The 24,386-nt window shown below is 42.0% G+C and overlaps 1 protein-coding gene across 1 annotated transcript in view; it reads right to left on the bottom strand.

Annotated features, from left to right (window-relative positions):
- Nucleotides 1-19,130, bottom strand: part of ARHGEF4 (Rho guanine nucleotide exchange factor 4) — a 160,378-nt gene extending 141,248 nt beyond the window's left edge. Inside the window, exons 1-2 of the mRNA XM_035133510.3 lie at nt 18,659-19,130; nt 15,211-15,246 (exon numbers count right to left, since the gene is read on the bottom strand). Coding sequence (XP_034989401.3) covers nt 15,211-15,246; nt 18,659-18,871 — 249 coding nt within the window. The 5' untranslated portion in view covers nt 18,872-19,130. The remainder of the gene's footprint in view (nt 1-15,210; nt 15,247-18,658) is intronic.
- Between the last annotated feature and the right edge of the window lie 5,256 nt (nt 19,131-24,386).

Genomic DNA, 24,386 nt, shown 5'->3' with positions numbered 1-24,386 from the left:
CCAATACTGAATTCCTTGTATCTCCAAAGCTATTTTATAATAATGCACAACCCTGGGGTCCACACAGACAGGCACACTTTTGTTCTGAAGTTTACTTGCACTTGCTTAAAATACAAGGGAGAAGCCTCAAGTAAGCACAAAAGTAATGAATTGCAGTGGAATGAATCACTCGCACAATGAATCACTCAGCCTGATTAAATGTTCTGCCAGCTATTCTCTGTCTTCACTCTGGAGGAACAAAGTTTAATTTTAAACAAAATCACGTAAAGTTTTATTTGCCATAAAAACCAGATGTGGTATAAATATAAGTATATCTATCTATCGGTTAACTCATGCAGCAGATAACCAGTTTCCAGACACGTATCTAATAAATGAATTGAGCTCTCGCACACAGTGTGCTTCGTTCCGGTCCCCCTGGAAATCAAGTTTTCTTTTACCTTGAAACACACTTAGAAAAAGTTTTAAAACTTCTTACCTTGAAGAAGCTCCGGAGAAAATACATTATGCTTAGCATTTTTGGGAAAAGGAATAAGGAGCTGTTCAACCTTTAGAATATCCAAGGCCTGTGTGAATTCCTACACCCTGCTGTGTCTTTAGTTACATGCTTTCTTGTTGCTATTTTGGACAGACTTAGTACAAGAGAATCATATGAGGCATGCCAGGAGCTTATGCTAAGGAGTTGCATAACAATTAGGGCTTATCTGCGCTGGCTGTACAGTGCAAACAGGTTTGTTCACAGTTTGCTGGCCCCGGAGCATTTCTACTGGGCATGCTCAGAACGATAACCATTGTGTTTGCTAAATGTATAATACGAAGGACCATTTGTGAGCTCATCCAAAGGAGCTGGTAGCCAATGAGACTCAAAGGGAAAGTACATGGTCATTTACATCCTGTCCTTCTCTGCTCTCTCTCTCCCCCCCCCTTTTGTTTTGTTTGCCAAGAGTTACCTCAATCAATGGGTATTTAACTCTTCATTTCACTCCTCCTCACTTTAGCCCTTAGCTCAGGGCAAGGAACAGCCATTGTAAAATGCAGACGCTGAAATCTCATTAAAATCTAGGCAGAAATATATCACTTGAACATCTCCGCTACCTGTTTCCAAGTACAAAAAAGCCTGCATTTATATCCCACCCTTATTCCAAGCAGCTACATGTGGCGTACATGATCCCCCCCCCATTTTATCCTCGCAACACCCTAGTGAGACAGTGTTAGGCTGACTGAGAGAAAGACTACATTCAAGGTCACCCGGTGAGCAGGGCTGGCCCTATCATTTGGCAGAGTGAAGCAGCTGCCTCGAGTGGCAGATGCTGGAGGGGAACAGTACAGAAGTGTTGGACAACAGAGTCGTGTGTGCTACACAGCATTACCTCCAGTCCCTAACTTAGCCTGCTGCCCTCAGCGCGGTGGAGGGTGTTGACTTATCCGTAGTGCTGAACTACGATTTCCCTGCAGTTGGCTTCAGTATACAGAATGGGAAGGTGCCATTGCCACCTCCCTGTCCCTGCCGCCTCGGCTCCCAGAGCTAGGTTGTGTGGAAGTGTTCATGAAGCGGCGGCAGCAGCAGGTTCTAGCTGCTGCCCCCATCACTTCTCTGCCAGGGGCAGGCAGGGTGCCCATGGGGATGCCATGTCTTGGCATTCCAAGGCAGCTGCCTCAGCCTTCCTCATGGGCCCTTCCCATTCCTGGGACTGTCTGCATCGGTTTTCAAACAGACACCCCCCGAGGTAATGTAGAATCAATCTTCAATGAGCTTTTCTTTTCAGAATGAAACCAGATTCTGAAGGAGAATTTTTCAGCGGCAAAAATATAAGCATTAGATATTGATTGTCTATGGACTTTGTAGGGGGCGGGGGGAACCGTCTCCATTTATTCTAGAAGAAAATGCAATGTGTCCACAGACCTGGATTCAAATCCCAGGTCAGTCATTGGGCAAGTTACCGCTAAATCACTTTCTTAGGAGTCAAGCAAGTAAGGATACTTTATTTGAACTAATAAATAAACTACGGAAAATGCAAGACTTGATTGTTTCCTCCAGATGGGACTTCCTCTCAGCCAGCTCCCCTATGAGTCTGCTTTTCTGCTATGCCAATCTGCAGCATGTTACCTGGATGCAGACAGGCTGACAAGCAGAGCAACCCCTGGGATTAATCCAGCTATTACTCAGTATGTGACCTTCCTCACAAATCTATTATGAGGGTAAATGAATTAAGGATTGTATTTAAATAGGTCATTGAACACGTCTCCCCAGAGTTTGAGGGATTAAGTGTTCTATTAATCAAAGTAAATTGGTAAATAAGGGTTATCTGCTCTGCACCATAGGGGACTTCTTAACCAATGAATTGCTCAAATCATTTCTTAAAAGTTGGAGCCAAAGGAAAATGAATTTATTATTGCAGTAGCATTTTTAAAAAGCAGCAAGGTATTTACAACTTTACTACCACGCAGATAGTAAGGCACACTTCAAGCCTAAATGCTGCCTACACACAGCTCAGCAGTCTCTCCCCTGCAGGAATTGCGCAGGTCCACAGATTAATGCTCCACAGCTACAGTGGTACCCCGACTTACAAACGACTCGACAACTGAATTTTTCGACTTATGAATGGGGGTAATGGCCGCGCGCTTACGAATGTCTTGACATCCGGAAAAAACCCGTGGCAGTTTTAGATAGGGATTTTTCGACTTACGAATTTTTAGATAGGGTTGCTTCGACTTACGAATTTTTCGGTTTCCAATGCATTCCTAGGGGAAATCGCGTTTCCAATGGCGTTTTTCGACTTATGAATTTTTCGACTTACAAAGGTGCCTTCAGAACGGATTAAATTTGTAAAGAGGCACCACTGTATTTATAAGTGCTGTAAACAAACTTGCACCTCAACGCTTCAAAAATCTTCAGGAATCTACTCACAGTTTCTGAAAACGAATGGTTCTTTCTCGCTTACTCTTAACAGGTCACCCAGTGAGTTTCATGACTAGGTGAGGATTTGAACCCTGGTCTCTCAGGTGCTAATCCACCCTCTTAATTACTATGCCACATTGGCAAGATCTCCAAGGTCCCTTCCACTGCTACATTCTAGGTTGGGTGTTTTGTTTTGGTTTTGCACAATTAACAAAAACAGAAACTGAATAAAGAAATGGAGATAGATGGAACATAATTGGTTCCTAGTGAGCTCCTAAACCATTAAGCCCTGTATCTTTAACCTACTGTGCCATTCATTCAAACAAGATGGCATTTAAGATTCTGCCAAAGTGACTAGAGATTGGCAGAGGTTGTTTAAAGAGTGAAAAATGTCAGTTTCCTTTGCACAGTTACAGGGAGATAGCTTCCAGGGCTCACCCTTGCTGGAAGATGATGTGGACAGTGGAGACTGCCTTATACCAAATCAATCTTCAAGCTCTCTACTCCAATAGTTTCAACACATTTTTGTCTACTCCAATAGTTCCCAAACATGGACCACTTCAAAATTGCTGACTTTTGTGCCTATTGCAGAAACTGTCATGTCCTGTTGATGGTGTGGAATTTTTGAAGACCAATTTTTCAGGTGCTGTAGACCACCTGAATGAAGCTCCTAGACCACTGTTGGTATATGAACCACAGTTTGGGAAGCCCTGATCTACATTAACTGGCGGCCAGGAACAGCTGTGTAGAATCTTTGGCTGAAGTATTTCAATCACCTGGTGTCGAATCCTTTAAAAAAAAAAAAAGATTGAGCAAGCTGGAGAATGAACTCAGGGCCTTCTACATGCAAAAGTTCTTGTTTTCATCCATGTAGTTCCATAGGAACTGTGGATCCCTATGGCTCACCTTCTCTCTTTGCATGGGTTTCCCTCCATCAGTGTTCACGGATCAGCACTGAACCAAATACTGCTACATAATGATCTATGAATGTGTAGCTTTAAAAATTCCACATCTCTCTATCTGCTTCTTTCAGAGGACAGAAATGCCCCAACGAATGCACACACCTTGTTCGCAAGAGTCTTGTGGGACCAGTAAGAGGCGGACTTGGGGGCGAGCTTTCTCAAGTGTAAGGGAAAGAAGGGCCAGCTGCCAACTATGACAAAAATCGCTCTCAAAAGGTTCTGAAAGGCTTGAGACTTCATGTTTCCAAGGGAACACCACCAAGCAGAGAATCATTAAGGAGCCATTATCTTATTTCACAGATAAATCAGAGGCCAACTCTTGTCTAAAACGGAGTGCTTGAAAACAGCAACCCCAAAGGAGTATGAATTAGCTTATGCAGGAAGATCGTCACACTTTGAAACATGAATTATAAGGCAGAACAAGGCTGAGGTTGTAAGAAAACAAAAATCATAAAACTGAAATGCAGGGGTAGCCTCATGTGAATTTCAGTGGGTAAAATGCTGAATAAAGAGCTCATGGAAGGAAAACTTCTGGGAACCTTCTCTCTGGCACAGAAAGTGATTCTGAAAGGGCATAATGAATGGAGGGGGGGTAGGAACCATTTGCCATTCCAGAGAGGGACACAGAATGACCTTTCGTTTGTGCACAAAGAGATTGTCCCCTTTCACATGTATATATTCCACTTCACAAATATTCATTTTCTATTAAATCAGTACTCACACTCCAAAAAGAACTTCTCTTTCTAATCAAAACCAGGACATTTTAATTGAAACTCCAACCCAAGAATGAAAAACAGCTTCTCATTTTAATGGAAGGAGCAGAGACCCAAATCTTTATCCTATACTAAAGGATAGTTCCTTAGCTTTGCAGATACATGCAAGGAAAAGATCTACAGTACTGGCTGGAAAAGATAATGTGAATATTTCAATTGTGAATCTGTTTGTTTGCACTGTCTGATCCTGAAAATATATTTTTTTAAAGATTATTTGAAATAGGCAATGAAAAACTAAAAGATAGGAAAGTAGAGTAGTGATTTGTCACAAATTCCAGCCCAAAGAGAAATACATTACTGTACATTATTCATTCTGAAAGATGGTCAGTCCCAGTTTTTTGAGACATCCTTTCCCCGAGAGCAGGGGTGGGGAACTGGATCTGATCAGCTAGCCAGATCTTTATCTCCCCCACCTCCCATGGGCCAACCACCTGCCAATCACTTGACAGCACAGTGATGTTGTGTAGCCCATTCCCCCCCCCCTGTGCACCAGCACCACCAGTCGGCTGATCATCAACGCTTGTGGAGATCCATGTGCTGCACTTTGAAGTCCTGATCATCAGCTGTTTGCAGGCACCACTGATGAGCTGATCTGCAACACTTGCAAAGAGTTACAGAAGCCTTCAAACCCCCTTTTTGGCCCAGCTGTGACTTTGCTATTCAATTTGAGCCCCGTTTGAGCCTGAGCTCTGATCTGTTCTTTCTTTCCTTCTTGGTCATTCTTTGGTCCTGCTGTCTCCTAGCTTGTCCTCCAGTCCTGCCTTGCTCTTCAGTCCTGACATTTGTCTTAATAGAAAATAGATAGAAATACTTTATTTTCACTGTACCACTTGTTTACAGTGAGATTAAACAAGCCCCCCCCCCCATCTCTCAGTCCTTGTTACACTCTGTGTGCTGTCGTACGACCATCAACCCCGAATGTCAGCTCCTATGTTGCTGTCTTCCATTCAGCAGCCTCACGGCCCATGGGTAGAAACTGTTCTTTAACCTGTTGGTGCGGCTTATCATGCTTCTAGATCTCCTGCCCTCAGGCAGGAGATTAAAAAGGTGCTGGCCAGGGTGTGAGTCATCCCTGAGAATGTTCCTCACTCTTCTGAGGCAACGGTCTCCCGCGATAACATCTAGCGGACTCAGGGGACAGTCCACGATATCGTGTGCTGTCTTCACCACCCCCCATAAGGACTCTCTGCCCATGGCTGTCTTGCTCCCCAACCCCATTACCTGGTTTGTCCTTCAGCCCTCCCCCGCTCTTTGGCCCTGAATACCAGTTCACTTCTTGATGTGCCTCCTGTGCTTCTGGCCAGGCATTGGGGAAGGAATTTGTTTGGTCTGTTTTCTGCTGTGGACGAACACTCCCAAACTAGTTTCACGAATACGTGTATTCTCCCCAAGTTTATGCATTTCTGTACACATTATTTGACTGAACTGCATTGCAAAAGTCGGAGAAATTCAGATTTCAAAGGATGAATGTGTTTTGGTTCTTGTGGTCTTTCAGAAAGTGTTAATTTCATGGGAACTGAAATGAATTTAAATGTGAACTGAATTAATTTCCTGTCCTTCCCCACTCTTGGCTCACCTCAGAATTCTGCCCACAGCCCAGCCAAAGGCACTGCCTGCCATAACCCATTACAGTATCTTTCTCCAGTGCCCATCCTCTGTGGAATCTTTGGACTTTGTTGTCAACCTCTCAATAATATCCTCAATAGAACTGTGTAACATGTTTCTGTCCTCTTGAGCAATGGACAGTGGGAGGGAAGCGCCATACTGAAATCCCAACAACAAGTTAGACACAAGCTAGTCATTCCCAGCAGCTCTTCAATGAGCTTTTTCATTCGATGAAGCTTCCCGTCACACTATTATGGGAGACCCAAGTTTACCAAACAGCTAATCCTTGGTAATGAAAGGTTTCCAACAAAAAACCTTCTATCCAGGGAGGCTGGGCACTTCGACATTGCCAAGCAGCGCCTAGGGAAAGTGCCAGCCGCCAGCTCATATTCTGATCACAAAATGCCAAAACCTTCAGTTGTCTATGGAAAAACACACATTTGCTATATACACGCACACTAGGGTCTTTGGCATTTTCCTTCGTTTTCTTTAATGGCACTGATGCAGAGGCTGAAGATTATTGTTACGCCATGCCCCTACATTTGCCTATTAACTTTCAGGTCTATTCAGGGATAATCCCAAGCATTGCTTTATATTGTTAGCCAGCCCAAAGTGGTGCAGAAATGTCAGGTGGCGCCCTTTCACTGGATCTGTGCCACCTACTGTCTATTGCCGGGCAACTGTAACTGCACTTTCTGCTCACCATTCATTGCTTTGTTTCAAGTTAGTTTTTAACAGACAAGGCATTGGCTACTGTGAGTTAAAAGGGTCTGTTCTGGCAGTGCTTTATCTGCAAGTAGGTATTTGAACCAACTCACTCTCAAATATTTCATACATGTTTTCTTTCTAAGTCTCACTCATAAAAGATAGTCAATGCCAAAATTCTTTTTTTTCCAGGTTGGGAGATAATTCCACACACACACCCCCACTCACATTCAGTGATATGCTCTTAAATCAACAAGGCTGGAGGATGAGATGCCCTAGGCATCTGGTGTCACATGGTAACCCTTGAATTTCTTGTTTCATTCTGAGCAGAAGAGGGAAGGAGGGGAGAAAAACAGCCCTCTTCATTTCCTAGTACATTCAACCAAAGAGTGTGGGTTCAGCTAGTGTGAAATAGCATTAAGGGGCGGGGTGGGGTGGGGTTTTTGCATGATATCACCTGCTCACCTGTAGGGACTTCGTGCAGTTTGGAACCTCTCTGCAGGCCGGTGAGTCATGCCATTGGGGGCATTAACTACCATAGAAGGGAGACATGAGTAGAATATGACTGCAGACCCGCCTAGGTCAACATGCAACTCCTTATGGCTGCTCTCACGTTCTGTTGCTACTTCTGAAGTGGGGAGTTTCCTCTGATGGAAGGTACAGAGTTCAATGGAAACGCATCTGTTCTGCATGAATAAAGCCCCAGGTTCAATCCCTGGCATTGCCAGATGGGGCTGAGACTGCCCCCCTGTCTGAAACCCCCGAGAGCCATGGACAAATGGTCCAGCTTGAGCTGAATGCATATAGGCCTGAGCCCCTCTTTTAACATATTTGCCCTGTACACATGGTTAATGCTTGAAGAAGCCTAGGGTTCCGGCAATGTTTGATAACTGAAAGCAACAAGACTTTGGCTGTGTACAAACACTCATCTTTACCGTGCACCAAGTGCAGTCTCACCACTAGTTTAGGAAGGGGTTTACACACGACATTGGTCACGATCCATATCTACCCTGTATCTGCCGGCTGTTGTTTTTAAACAAAATAATGATTCGTTCTGTGAACCGCCCTGAGATCTTGTGATGAGGGGCAGTATTTGAATTTAATAAACAAACAAATGCATTTCGATGCATTTCCAACGCAAACCAACTCTGAAAAAGAACAGCCTAGTTGAGTTTTAAATGTGTACACAGCCTTAGCTCATGGTGAAACCCAAGAAGAAAAAGGAAGAGCAAAAATAGCAGCAAACTCTCTAGCTTGAGAAGAAAGAGAAATAACTTGTTTGTCGGTGGACAGACAAACCGGAAGGGATGGGGTAAGAAAAGATTAGAGGATAAATAAGACCTTGTGTCTTTGAAATATTTAACATAAGGGAGTGAGCAAACAACCATAAGGAAAGGGCAAAGAGACAAGATGAAAGGTTAACAATTGAGGGTATTAGAAATAAAAAGGCAATGGCAATTAAAACCAAAAGACAAATAAGAGAACCTAAAGGTCAAAGATTTTTTTTTTTTTTAAATACATTTTATTCCGATTTTCCAAATTCAACAAATTAACAAAACCAATCTTTTATACAAAATCTTATATTCACATCTTTTACCTTGCTCCGCCGAGCTATGACTTCCCCCCCTCCCTTCATGCGGGTTTCTTGTTAATTCCCTTTTTTGCAGTTCCTTTTTTAACATATTGGTCAATTCGTAAGGTTTATTTTAATCCTGCGAGAGTTTTTAATGATCTACAGTTTTTCTCCATATAGTCCACATATTTACTCCAGTCCTTTTGAAACCTTGTCTCCCCCTGGTCACGAATCTTGCATGTCAATCTAGCAAGTTCAGCATAGTCCATCATTTTTATCTGCCACTCCACAATTGTAGGTAATTCCTGTAGTTTCCATTTTTGGGCTAACAAAGTCCTAGCCGCGGTTGTTGCATACATAAACAGTGTTTGATCTTCTTTTCTAATCTCTCCTCCTATTATTCCTAACAAAAATGCTTCTGGTTTTTTTGGGAAGGTATATCTAAACATCTTTTTCAATTCATTATATAAACTTTCCCAAAATCTTTTAACTTTTTCGCATGTCCACCACATATGATAAAATTCACCATCTTTCTCTTTACATTTCCAGCAACTTTTATCACTCATTCTATACATTTTAGCTAACTTAACTGGAGTTAAATACCATCTGTACATCATCTTATATACATTTTCTTTCAAGGCAGTACATGCTGTAAATCTTAAAGTTTGATTCCATAGTTTCAACCACGCATCATATTCAATATTATGCCCCAAATCTTTTGCCCATTTAATCATCACTTCTTTTGTCAACTCATCTTTTGTATACCACTCCAACAACAGATCATACATCTTTGTCAAAAGCTTTGTTTTGCCTTCTAGCACTTCTATTTGAAATTTGGATCTTTTATCCTCAAAACCTATTTTTCTATCTTCTTTAAGCACATCATTTATTTGATGGTATTCTATCCATCCTGTTAACACTCCTTTAATGTCCTCAAAAGGTTTTAAACTCCATCCTTTTTCAGTTTTCGTCAAGATTTCCTCATACGTGGCCCGCCTCTTTTCCATATTTACTTTCTTAACTGTTAATACCTCTGCTGGTGAGACCCACCAGGGTGTTTTAGTCTCTAACAGCCTTTTATTTCTTTCCCACACCTCGTACAGAGATCTTCTTATCACATGATTCGTAAACCCGGTATGTGATTTCTTTTTGTCATAACATAAATATGCATGCCATCCAAATCTATTGTTAAAACCTTCCAAATCTAACAAGTCCGTATTCTCTAGAGTTATCCATTCTTTTATCCAACAGATACAGGACGCTTCGTAATAAAGTCTCAAGTCTGGCAGGGCGAATCCACCTCTTTCTTTCTTATCTACCAAAATCTTATGTTTTATTCTAGGTTTTCTCCCCTGCCAGACAAATCTTGATAAAATCTTTTGCCACTCTTGGAATTGCCTCGTACCTTTAACCACAGGTATAGTTTGAAATAGGAATAACATCTTAGGTAATACATTCATTTTTATTGTTGCAATTCTTCCTAAGAATGACATTTTCATATTAGTCCATCTTTCCAGGTCTTTCTTTATTTCCTTCCATACTTGTTCGTAATTATCACTGTAAAGATTAATATTCTTTGCTGTCATCCATATTCCCAAATATTTTACCTTTTTAGCCACGTCGAGTCCATGTTTTAACTGTAATTCCTGTTTTTCTTCTTTCGACATATTCATTGCCATAACCTTGGTTTTTTGTCTATTTAATTTGAATCCTGCCAATTGACCAAATTTCTCCATTACTTCTATAGCTTCTGCAACACTTTCCTTTGGATTTTCCAATGTTAAAACTAAATCATCTGCGAAGGCTTTCACTTTAAATTGCTTTGCACTTTAAGTCAAAGATTTTTTAGAAATACAAAGGGCCTAAGAGACACCCTTTTATTAACACACAATGGCTTGGATCCATATTTCTCTCCTACCAATGGGAGGAGGGAGGCAACTTTTGCAGAATCTCTCTTTCCCCTGAGGTTCCTTGTGCCCTTCAAAAATCTCATCTGGAGGGTTGAAGGACTCCCTTGAACAGCATGGAAGGTGGCCTTGGGGTCTGCAGGGGCAGGCAGAAATCGGCAAAAAGTCACCTTGTTCTCCACAGCCAATGGAATCTCTCAAAAAACCTTCCACTGATAGAAGCAACTTTCTCATTTTCATAAAACAAAGTCTGGATCCATCCCAATAAGTACAGCTAGGTCATTCCCAGATGACCTGTATAACGAGCATTCATCCTGATTTGCATGCACAAAGTTTGCGGGGAGGTCAGACGACTTTGGCAATTTATTAAACATTCATTCTGATTCATTTGTGGGTAGGTAAAATGTTGCATCAAGCATTAGCCAAAACCTCTGGTACATTTAACCATCCTTTTCCTTTTTTCAACCACCCACCCACGGTTTTGAAGGGAAATAGCACAACTTGAATTTGCCAGTATGTGATTGAGTCCCACCCAAAAATAATGATAGTCTGGAAGTGCCTCTTGATTCTAGATCTCTTTGGGCCTTCAGCCTGATGACATGGGGGGGTCCTTCCTCATCCATACCTGATCTTCAGGTGCGCATGGAGATAGCAGTGGAGATGTGGAATAACAATTGCATGTTGCAGTGACTTTTATCTCACAATAAATTCACTGAATGTTGAATAAAGAGTTGATGTCATATAACCTCCCCATAAAGTTTATGCAAACAAATCAGGATGAATCCTTAGTAAAATACCTGTTTAAAATATCTGGAAAGATCTATAGCTCTCTGTTTTTGCATTCCAATCTCTACTAGTCAAGGGTAAAGAAAAGACAGATTTGACAGTACATGTCCCAGGCCACTGAAATGCAACTTTTTAAGGCAGTGCTCTTTGTATCTCAGCAAAGAATACAGGAGTTAAGCCTATGTTTGTGTACATACGGTACTTGTTCGTATTTGTCCAGCTTGCTGATGAAATAGGAAATGTTTACATAATGAAAATAAATCATTTTAGATGCAATGACAATCTTGACTACTGAAATGAGTAACAATGCTGGATGAACCAGTTGTGCTTGAAACATAACATTCTTTGTACTTGGCAGGTAACTTTTTCATTATCTTAAAATATAATCTAAGGGTGGTATTGGTGGTATTCAACTTAGTTTTACGCATGGTAGGTGCACCAAAATTAATAAACATAACTAAGTTGTGTCTATTAATTTCAATAGGTTTGCTCTGAACAAAATTAGTTGAATACCACTCCAAGCACTCAAAATAAATTCTATTAAAATTGTCATCTACACTTGTGTACAATGGGACTCCACTTTGAATCAAGATAGCAAACATTTCAAAACTGCACTGATTTTACCCACTGATTTCAAAAGTGCGCTGATCTTTTGTGTCTTAGAAATTCCAAGCAATGCCAGATTTGAAGCTGCTAGTATAAAATAAGCGAATCTGCAGAGTATTCAAGAACATTACCTATTTCACATGGTGTCTTCCCCAAAAACAAGCCAGCCTGCCGCTTCAGAGCCAAGAATGTTTCTTCTGATGAGGTATGCTTTTATTGGCCACCAGAGGGCAATCTGTTCATATTTTTACCAGAGCAATCATGTTGCTAAATATGCAGAACAGAGTTTGTTTTAATAATGAGTGTGGATAACGTAACTTATCCTGGATGCCGGAAAAGAAAGTAAACTGCCACAATTGGCACCAGTTAAAATCAGATGCTGAGCATTCAACTTATTTTGTTCTTGTGTGGTGAAAACCATGAAAGTAACGTGACCCACAAACGCAAACAAACATTTCCCTTACTTTTTGGATGGGCATAAATCATTCTGAAAAACTTTGGAGAATTGGAACAGCAGGTTTTAGTAAAGTTCAAGCAAAGAGTGGCCTTTGGCTGTTTTTACCAAGAGGGAACTAAGAAGGTTCCAAAGCAACCTGCTGGGATAGCTCAGTTGGTAGAGCATGAGACTCTTAATCTTAGGGTTGTGTGTTCAAGGCCCACAATGGGCAAGAGATTCCTGCGTTTCAGGGGGTTGGTCTAGATGACCCTTGTGGTCCCTTCCAATTCTACGATTCTATTATTCAACCCATCTTAAATAAAGCTCTGCTTCCGTGTAATTTGGAATTACAGAATGTGGTCCCTCTGGTGTCTGACTGTGGGTAAAGACAGCATGTACCGTTCGCTATAAAAATAGTATAAAATGAATGGGTTTCTATAGGTTTTTTAAACTTGGGTTTTCATTCAAAACAAAATAAAAAAAATCCTTCCAGCAGCACCTTAAAGACCAACTAAGTTTTTTATTTTGGTATGAGCTTTCACTTGTTACACAATAAAAAAAAAAATCTAGATGTGATGGACAATAAATCTGCTTGCTGCTATTGAATGTGCAGAGCACTTTAAGTAGCTTCGTTCAGAGCATTTTATTTTACAGGTTCTGGTGCTAGGCCACTATGGAAAATGCTGACCAATCCTTCTTAGAAGCCTGCAGTGCTGCTAAACAATGAAAGCAGGAGCCCAGAAGCAGAACAAGCAAGGAAAGGGCATGTTGAATGAGCTGGATTTAACAAATAAAAACCCATCAGCATCCTCTTCCCTTTCCCTTTCGACTTGCAAACAGCACCTTGACAGTGGCATGAAAAGTAACTATGTTATATATGTTCTAATATAGTTGAAGCATATTGTTTGAAAGTTAGTAAAGTACAGTTTCTAATTTTTAGTGGGGATCCAATCTCCAGTAGTTAACAAGAGGTACAGCTATCAGCAATTTATTATCTCAGAATAGGTTTCAGTAAATCTGTTCTGTCAAAGGATGATATTCCATTCTCTCAGTGCAACGTCTGAAACAAAGAACTCACACAATAGTTTGAATGCAACCATAAATTGAAAAATTCAGAATGTATTTTGACTGTCTTCTTCTTCCGTGGCCACTTGTCCTCCCAAATCAAAAGTGAAATCTTCTAGGTCGGACATTCAAAGAAAGCCACATCTTTTAATCTATTGAGCTTCACTGCATGGAAGCTCCCACAGCACTAAATTAACATATGAATTGAGATCAAGACACAGTGTGAACTGATTGTGATTTAAATGTATAAATCTGGAATTTTAAAAAAAATGGCTCAGAAAGTTGCATTTGTGTCATTTGACATTGAGTTGGAAAGAAAGCAAAACGATTGCAACACTTTGTGATCAAAATTCATGGAATGAGGCTTCAGGGGACAAAAATACACACCATACGTTTAAAGCACAAAAGACTCTTGGGAACTGTAGTTTACCCCTCACACAAAGCTACAATTCCCAGAACCCTTAACAAACTACAGATCCAAGGATTCTTTGGTGGAAGCAACATGCCTTAAATCTACAGTGTGGCTTTGTCTCCTGGTTTGTCCTTCTACCAACTCTTCATTCCAAAGCCTGCTTGTTCCCTTCTCTTTAATTTAAGGACGCACCACTAGGACGAGGAGCAAATTATTCTGCCTGCCTCCACGACATTTCTTTCAATAGCAACCCAAATAAAACAGGAAGCTGGATGAAGCACAAAACAGGCTGCAAATGGATTGCTTTGATCCAAGCCCAGTGGCATTTCAAAACAGCTGCAATAGATAAGGTGCGCCCCATATTCCATTATCTCTTCATTCCTCATTTTCCAGAATACAGTTCCATCAGCCACACTGACCGTTACTGCTAGAATTAGGTGGGCTAGGCTTTTCCCTGCTTTTCATTTATTTATTTCTTAGTGTGGAAGGTGAGGAGGAGTATTTTGCATTCAGGATGGGTTTACTCCCCTCCACCCCTCCTTTTCCATAACATTCCCTGACCTCAATGGGTGGGTGTTGAATGGGTTGTTTGGGGGGGGGGGTTCTGTCGGTTTTGTATTCCTGCTGGACACAAAAGGGAGGCCTTGTGGGAAGGGTCGCCTGTGTGCGTACATGCGCAGTTAGGCGTGTGGTTAGGGAGGAAAAGAGCGAAGAATGAAAAATGCACAGCGAGCAACTTACAGAGATAATCAATGGCTGCATAATGAGCAGCCAACTCCTTTGAATATTGATTAGTCCATTCTGGCAAGAATCTGCTCTGGGGAGGTCGGCACTGTTGCCAACTGCTTTGTGTGAGGACAAGGGAGGAAAAGGATGTAAAGTCCAAATAGCTTGTTGTTGTTGTTTTAATTTGGGAGGGATGTTTAGAGCCAACGTTATGCAGGAATGGAGGGCAGGGAAGCTCAGCTGCAAAAGTGATAGAGACATTCCTTGTTACTATATCTGTTCACATATTTTAAATTGACATTGTTTTTGTTATCGATGTCAAACTCCAGTAGAAACATAACCCAAGAAGTTGGAATTAAGATATGCGGTTGACATCTTTGTAATTTGGAAATCTTACGCAATGTTCTTTTTGCGAAATATTAGGTTGCACAAGAGCTTTGTTTCTACACCAGTGGCTGTGTGTGTGTGTGTGTGTGTGTGTGTGTGTGTAAGTGTAAACTATATTCAGAATGAACTGGTAATTATAGAATCTTCTTTATGTATCGTCTATACTATAATATATACTTCACTGTTTCAGTAAAAAGAAACTCTAAATTTATTATTTAGTGCATGTACAAACCCAGAATTGTTTTAAATCAAGCTCATTTGCCCCAAGACTGTTCAGATGAAACTTTGTGTTAGTTGTCCACAAGAATGGGTTGGGAGTTTGTTAATGAAGAAGCATCTGGTGGCATTTTATAATTGATATGAAATCCTACCTTTTGAGAGGCTGGGCATCTTTTCTCCAAAGCTCTCTGCAAAGGAAAGACCAATAGCAAACGTTAGGGTGGCCGGGGAAGGGGCAGGGGGTGGGGGAGCTAGGAAACTAGCAGCAAAGCAAACATCTACAAACACCCACCCAATTCATCCGTGGTGCACTTTCCCTTCTGATGACTTCAGTGGAATCACCCCTGGGATAAATTTGGCTCTGTTTCTTTGCCAAAAGAGAACAACAGAAGGCTGCGAAAGGCAGCTGGTTTTGCATTTCTTTTCTTCAATGGCTCTGTTCATTCTAGTCTGATGATGGAGACTGTAAACAAAGGCCCTTCATGCAAGTTCATTGTGTTGGGCATAATTAGACAGTATAGTCTTCGTGGCTATACATGCCTGCAGTCACGTTGCAAGGGTTTGCTTCTCACTTAATGCTTTATCTTATAGGGTAGGAGGGAATTAGGGGGTGGGAGAGAGATAAAATGGAAGTTACGTTGTGCTCAGACTATAGGTTAATGCTAATAACCCTAATAATTAGGTTAGGGTATGCCCCCCTCCCCTTCCTCAGGAGGCTACAAAATATTTTGCTGATCTTATTGGAAACAGTTCTATAGAATCATAGAATTGTAGAACTGAAGAGCTGGCAGGGACCATGAGGGTCAGCTAGTCCAACCCCCCTGCAACGCAGAAATCTTTTGCCCAATGTGGGGCTTGAACCCGCCATTCTGAGATGACGAGTCTCATGCTCTACGAAATGAGCTATCCCAGGCCCAATGCACAGCTAAGGCTCAGGATGCTTCCGGAAAAGGGCTTACTACTGCAAATGGGTCACCCTTTTATCACAAATAGGTCACTGGCAACAGCTTCTTTTGTTTTGTTAAAAAAAAACTTCTTGGGTTTTTCCTGGAAAGGGAAAATCAGGGTATAGATGGAGAAGGCCCCCAAATAGCTTTCAGGCTTGCATTTTGATACGAATTATTTTGTGTGGATCCTGCAAAAAAACCTGCATGCACGGGGAGCCCCAATCCCACAATAAACCCTCATCTGAAAGCACCCAATGTATATAAAGCTCATCTTATTGGAAATAGGGCTATACACAGTGAGGGCTATCTCCTTAGGACTCTGAATCTCTGATAGCTGCTGGAGCATCCATCGAGTACCACTGGTGGACAAAGGTGGGGCAGGGGGACGGACCGCCCCGGGTGCCATTCGGGGGGTGACATCGTGGTCTCTCCTCGGGACGCTTGGGCTCGCTGCACACCCCTGGGATGCTCAGCGCTCACCACACCCTGTGGGCGGCGTGCCACATCCCCTGGCACGCACTCTAGCCACGCTCCCAGATGTATGCTGCTCCCGGTGCCAGAGCAGGTAGCTTTGCCCCTGTCGAGTATGGCACACTTTTTAAGCCTCCCGCTCCATTTGTCATGCTTTGCCTTCTAACCTTGGTGCCATCTGTCCTGCTGCTCCTCTCGCATGCACTCCATGGTCGTGTGGCATACTCTGTGGACAGTGCCTCAGGCTGAAGAAGTGCCACAGAGAGGGAGAGAGCAGTACAGAAGAAGCCAGGGAGGGATGGTGCCATGGGTAAGGTGGCAGGAGCTGGACACAGGCTGGGTGGAGGTGTAGGAGGTGTAGGTGGTAATCTTTCCAATGAAATTTTAAGTGGTTGGGGGATGCAGGAGGACCCTGAAGATTTAGTACACTTAGGAAGACAGTATGGTTTCATTAAATCTGAGAAATACTGTCATCTGTCATTTTCTGACACTTGGATAGTCACAGCATGTCATCATCATACACAGTGGACTTTCACTTCTCTTATGGGTTTATCCTCTTCATGGGGCACGGTCAACTTCTGTGCATAAGGATGTGGCCACATTGCAGGATAAGTGGCTTCCCCAAGGAATCCTGAGAACATGGTATTTTAAGAGTCCTGGGAATTGTAGCTCTGTGAGGAGGAAGCTACGGTTCCCAGCATTCTTTTGGGGGAAGTGATGACTGTTAAAGTGGTATGGATGTGTTTTTAATGTATGGTGTGGGTGTTACCACATTTCAAAGGACTAGCAAACACTGCAAGTATCCGGAAGAACTAGCTTCCCCCCATATCTTGAGTTCATCCCCATTCTTTTTTTACAAGGAAGTAAAAAGGGAAAGGATGGAAGTTCAGAAGTTCAGATATTATGCCATATACAGTTTTATGCAGCTATGAGTTATTATTTCCATATCTACTGAATTTCAGTGTTGTGAGGTTTTCCCTAAAACACAATCATCAGAATGTCCCAGAGGAGACTTTTAACAACACAAGTTAAAGCACCTCTTTCTTTCCTTTAACTATTTAAATACCCCTCTGTTCCTACAGATTTTAGAGGTTAGTTTTTTAGAGGTTAGGTAAAGGTAAAGGACCCCTGACAGGTAAGTCCAGTCACAAACGACTCTGGGGTTGCGGCGCTCATCTCGCTTACTGGCCGAGGGAGCTGACGTTTGTCCGCAGACAGTTTTTCCAGGTCATGTGGCCAGCATGACTAAGCCGCTCCTGGCGAAACCAGAGCAGTGCACGGAAACGCCATTTACCTTCCCGCCAGAGTGGTACCTATTTATCTACAGTACTTACACTTTGACGTGCTTTCAAACTGCTAGGTTGGCAGGAGCTGAGACTGAGCCACGGGAGCTCACCCTGTTGCAGGGATTCAAACCGCCGACCGTCTGATCGGCAAACCCAAGGCTCAGTGGTTTAGACCACAGCGCCACCCGCGTCTTAGAGGTTACATCAGAGCTATTAAGACTTCACATTGTCTAAAATATATACAAGCTGGTTTTAAAAGTTAGGCCTGATATTGTCACAGAAATCTCTGCAGCATTCAATATTCATGTGTTCTGTAAGCCCACCAGCAGTTTAGGCGGCAATCCTTATAACTGGTTATCTGGGAGTAAGCCTCTTTGAACTCAGACTTACCTCTGAGTAGGCACATATAGGACTCCCCAGATAATGAAGTACAAGAATAAAGTTGAAAAATAAAAAGAATAGCTCCCCCCCCCACTTGTTCTCTCATATCCCTAAATTCATTCATCTGTTTGGTAGAGAATGACATGTTTGTTTGTCTGTTTATAAAATATTTATATACCCCATTTATAGAAAAAAAATCAGAACACTTTACAACATAAATCTATACAGCAGAAACCAGTTACAATGGGAAATCAACTATTGTGGAAAGATGTTAGAAGTTTGGGTAGGGGCTATTATTTAGCACTGTGAGAGGGAGGTAAAAGACAGTGTTCCTTGGATGTTTTTCAGTTGCTTAGCATGCTACATTTAATGGCAACCATTTAAAGGCCTTTTAAGCATAGAGCACTCTTACTTCTTTTTAAAAAATGCCTTTAAAAATGGCCACTCAGCAGATGACCTGCATTTCTAAAGTTAACTAGTAATGCTCCTCCAGCCTTCTGCAATCAACCTCTTACCTTACAGAGTTTCAAGATTAGCCAGCATGCCAGATATGCTGTCAGCGTAAACTTTGCCTCCATGTATCTCTCAGGTAAACAGGTAAGATACATTTGTACAAAATCCAGGTCATCACTGACACCAGCATCCGTGCCGCCAGCACTGGCACGAGCCTCCTCTTCTCGTCTCTGATTCGGTCCTCCTGACGCACTCAGAAGCTTGTTGAACTCCATTTTACCAAATATTTCTTCGCCTTTGACAAAGCCACAGGCAAGTCAGATCATCCTTTGTTGCAAGTCGGCAGTTAACTCTTCCCGGCCGCCAGGAAACTCAGCCGCTGCAGTCAGCCCGGAGTTGGGAGGATGCTGGAAAGAACTTCCTAGGACCGAACTGCCTTGGCTTGTTGCCTTTCTGTTATTGAACAAGCTCTTGCAAATGTGTGTTCAGCTACAAGATAAATATAGCACTGACTAGAGAGAGCCTTGTCATACTGCACAAGAATACTCGCATGGTTGCCAAGAGTGAGGAGAAAGATTCCATTTAGCCAACGTGCAAGTCCAACCCCCCCCCCCTCAGAGCTCTCTTGTTAATGTTAGGAAAAGGGGGGTTGAGTGAAAGGAAAAGCTGTAATCTATGAAAACTTTTTTTGGCCAGTTTTGCTTCCTCAAATGAAGTTCCAGTTGTAGAAAGAAACAACTTTCTTGTGGGGGAGAGATGCCGTGTTGTTGGAGTTTTGTCCCCCCCCCTTCCAAACACAATAATTCATTGTTTGTGATTATTTCATATGCCAAACTTGTGAACACTACAGATTTCAAAAGAATAAATGAAGTGTCCTCCGTGGAGAACAGCCAAACTATTTTGGATTAATGAATGGCTCTTCTACTTTGCTAACCCTGCTGTCTCCATCAGAGTTTTGTATTTTGCTTTTTTGCTCAATTGTTTAAAGTGGTTCATGACATATCCAGACAGCATGCATTTGTCTGTTCAAGGCACACATATTTATACTTGATTGTTTCTACCAGTTATACATGAGTTACACACGGTAGGGTCCTTTATTATAATTGTGTCCATTGGAATCAGAAATGTACAGTTTCACACACATCTTTAAGATCAACTTCACAGACCTTACATTATCAATGCATCTTCTTGCTTAAATAATTTGTTGTCATTGCATTTCCTGCATCTAAAATTCAGATGTAAAACTCACACCCAAAACTGAATCCGTTTCAAGTCGGCTCCCGCACGATCAACATTCACAAGTGATACATTCAAAGAGTAAAAGCCTTCTTTTATCACTGGCAGAAAATGTGCTTAGTGTCCCATTGTCTTCACTGGAGTGCTGCAGATGTACCAAGAAATAGCAACAGAGTTTACATTAAGCATGTCCATGCATGGGCCAGGTGTGTTGATTCAGAACCATCCCCACAAATCACACAATTTACTATGATTCCCTCTATTCCACAAGACAGTCGTGGGCAACTGTGGCAGAATAGTCTATATGTGGATCATCAGCATCATCTCAATCAACAGGATCCAGCTGTCTGAAATTTCTGGTTAGTGCTAAAGCATTACTTTTGCAAAGCTCCTATGTGGACATTATCATAGCAATGGGCGAGACAAATGGTCCATTTTCCAGAAGAGTTTTTTGTGAAAGCTGAAAGGGCTAAAGCTCAGCATTAGAGCACATGATTTGCACATGAAAGTCTCAGGTTCAATCTCTGGCATCTCCAGGTGAGACTGGGAAGGACTGCTGGATTGCTGCTACCTGTCTTTATAGACAACACAGGGCTAGGTGGGCAAAATGTCTCACTTGTTATAATGCAGCTTCTTACCATTCACTTTCCACTCTCCTGTATGTCTGAATGGGAAGCAATGATGACAACACAGAACAGCTGTGGGATCTTCAGAGTGGCACAGGCTATGGCTCAGTGGGAGAACACATATTTTGGATACAGCAGGTCCCGTGTTCAATCCCAGCCATCAGCATGTGAGGCTGGAAAACTGAAACATTGGAGAGCTGCTGTTAGTCAGTGCAGACAATGCTGGGCTGGATGGACCAATAGTCTGACTCTTCCAAATCCCCATCTTCTGCACAACTGCTGAAAATACAATGACTCCAGGGCTGAATAATTGCTGACTTGTTTATTTATGACATTTATATATTACCCATTCAGCTATCCTGGGCAGCTAGCATCTTATTCCAGCACCATGATGCAAAGCAGTAGATTTAATTCTCCCCTTGTTGTTAAGACACACACTCCAAGCAGTTCGTGCCAATAGACTGATTGGATATGACCTCCATGCTAATAAATATCAGCTTGAGAACCTGCATGGAACTCTGGGACAAAGCTGTACAGCAGCCATTAATGTCAGAGCTCCTTGGTGGTATATATAGAATACAAAGGAGGAGATCCAATTACAGGTGCCAGCAAACCTTTGATATTTTAATTCCCATTGGAGTGTTGCTTCTTACTCTTTCTTGGGGCTTCCCAACCAACTCCCTGTGGCTTAGTCCTCCCCCTGGCCTGAAGATACACAGTGGGGCTTGTCAGGATGAGACAGTGTGGTGTAGGGGCTAACATCACCTGAGAGACTAGAGTTCACATGCCTATATAGCATGAAGCTCACTGGGTGACCCTGGGTCACACAACTCTCAGCCTGACCATCTCACAGGTGGTTGCATGCCTTCCAAGTGTCCCTATTTTCCAGGGATAGTTCTGGAATTGCAAAAGCCATCCTGACTTCTGATTTGATCCCAGAATGTCCCTATTTCCCCCTCGCCAGTGCCATACTCGAGGAGGAGGAGGAACCAGTGATAGTCCCAAGCGATGGTGATGGCAGTGGCTGCGGCTGCGGCTGCAAGAGAGCACCCCTGCCTCTCCATGGCCACCACTGCTGGCCTCCTCCCTTGGGCAGCTTGTAGGAGCTGCTGGAGGGCGGGTGAGAAGGAGGAGAGGCTGCCACTGATGAGGTCCAGCCCCATATGACATGTTGGCCCTGAGGGGCAGGCAAAGGGCAGGGCCATCCTGAATGGGAAGAAAGAGGGAGCATTAGAGCTTTAAAGGTCAGCACATGTGTGTTGTTTAAATCCTGACAGTAAGAGCTGTTCGACAGTGGAATTTGCTGCCGAGAAGTGTGGTGGAGTCTCCTTCTTTGGAGGTATTTAAGCAGAGGCTATATGTCGAGAATGCTTTGATGGTGTTTCCTGCTTGGCAGGGGGTTGGACTGGATGGCCCTTGTGGTCTCTTCCAACTCTATGATTCTATGAAATCCCTTTTGTGGCATTCTTAAGGGTACAGGAAGCCTCTCAGCACCTCCTCTGGATTCCACCAAACCTGTCTTGGTGGAAACGAGAGAGATGTGTAGCATCGTATTCCATTTCTGGGAAAACAGTCTTACGAGAATCTGAGAAAATGATCACAGACACACCAAGCAAATAAAACATTCATTTACTTCTTAAGAAACAGCATGATAGAAAACCACATTCAGAACATAGTTCAAAACTTTAAAACATCCATTTGTCCACGGAGGGCCGCAGATCATTGCTACAAGCAAGCCATTTAATTTATTTTATATCTCCCTTTATATCTATATATACACACTAAGAAATGTATACGGAGAGGTTCACGGCCAGTTTGGAGCCTCCAGAATATTTCTTGAGAACTGCATGGGTCTTTCTGGTTTACCTATACTGTATTTGAGTTTCCTAAATGCAAGGCAAGTAAAGTAAGATTGTAAGTAAACTGGACAGCACTTATGGCAAGCTTTTTTTAAAAAAGTATTAATAATTAGTGATATTATAGTTCAAAGCAGTCATAAAAAGTTATGGGACTGAAAAGTCTTGTTTACATTGGAAGAAGATAAAGGAGATAATATGCAATAATGTATATCATGCATATAATAACGTACCAGCACATGCAGAATAGCAAGAGAGAGGGAAATAACACCACAATGCCTTTCAATCCCTCTGTATCCAGCTTCATATATTACACTGCTGCCCTAATGGTTCTCCCACTGTTGGCCTAGACTTTAAAAAAGCAAAACGTTCATCTCTCCTGCCAATTCTCCCATTTTAAGCAAATCTGATTTTAAGGCTCCTTTCTCTCTCCTCTAGCTTTGGAGTCTCCCCCATTTCTTTGCTGCAGTCAGTTTCACCTCTCTTGCAGTTTTGTAAAACAAGGAACTGGAATTTGCAGTATGCTTTCCCAAGAGCTGAGTGCAAAACTGTCCATCTCCTCTTGGAACTTTGAAAGCCTTCAACTCATTTATGAGTAGATGTAGGCTCCATTGCCCACTTACCTGGGAATAAGCCTCCCAATGTATTTAAGAGTACTGAATCTGAGCAGATGTGTATAGGATTGTGCTACAGTTCAGTTAATCTGAGATGCTAGGAAGGATGTTTGGACTACAACCCCCTTTCAGCCCCAGTCAGCATGGAGTTGTGGTCCAAAATAAAATACCTGGAGGTCACCAGGATTAGGAATGCTGATCTAAGGTCTTGCAAACAAAACTTGCAAGTTCTTAGATATGAACTAACTATTGGTTCGATATATCAAAGTTTCTTAATCTAGCATCTTACTTGGCTCCTTGCTGGAGATGCTAGATCAAAATATATACAGCAGAATAATGCTTAAATCTACTGTTCAGCCTTTAAACATGAAAGCAAGATACATATTAATGTTTTTACCTTTGAGATACATTTAAGAATATAATTTGATGAACGCAAGTCCTAATACACATTCCTTGCTTTTTGTGGCTTTATCATGGGGAAGAGCGGGGCCAGGGGGTTGTGACTTCAGAATCTGGTAAAGATAATTTAAACATTTTATTTTTGACAGGTTTGTATTCATGCAGAAAATAGGAGCACGGAATCGTAGTATACAAGCCACACCTTCCAATGCACCATAAAGACTATACATCCATATTCCTTTGCCTTATGTACATGCACTATTATGTATTCTTATCCCTCATATGGAAGGGACAAGGCTTTATACTTCCACCCCACCTATGACTACGCATCATCTACTTTTCTTTCAGACATCTGCTATCGCTATTAACTTTAGCAAAGTACTGAGCCCACTGCTACCCAAAATATCGCAATGCAGTGGGTTGACAATTGGCCTTTATTGGATTGGATTTGTTGGTGTGCTATATATATATATATATATATATATATATATATATATATATACACATATATATATATATATATATATATATATATATATATATATATCTATCTGCCAGCGATATATCCACTCGTCTATATATCTATATCTATATCTATATCTATATCTATATGTGACGGTGTGTCCTGCTTTGAATGATTTCATGTGGAGGAATCTGTCTTCTGCCCAAGTGTTATGAGATTTACATCTACATCTTATCACCGAGGCAGAAAGTACAAGCTAATATTAGCCCCACAACATGTTGTTTATATTAAATCCCCCATAAATGGATGAGGGGAGTGCTTGCTATTTTAGCCATTTAAATACACTTAACATGATTAATCTACAGAGTGCAGACCTGAGAGTTGCTAATCCTTCCTAGTTCCCATAGCCTCAGTGGAATTTGGGGGAACACACGACTATGCACTTCACAAAAACAACACCTGTGGTATCAGATGCTCACTAGAATTTGAGGGGGAGATCTCAGTAATTAGGATTTTTATCTGGCTTCACAATGGCTTTGATCCCTAAACCATTTGGAGCTTGGAATGTATATGATTTCATTTTATTGTGTTTTTTT

The sequence above is a fragment of the Zootoca vivipara genome, chromosome 5 (assembly GCF_965207765.1).
Source record: "Zootoca vivipara chromosome 5, rZooViv2.hap1.1, whole genome shotgun sequence".
Classification (NCBI taxonomy): Eukaryota; Metazoa; Chordata; class Lepidosauria; order Squamata; family Lacertidae; genus Zootoca; species Zootoca vivipara.
This window is presented reverse-complemented; position numbering and strand designations above follow the sequence as displayed.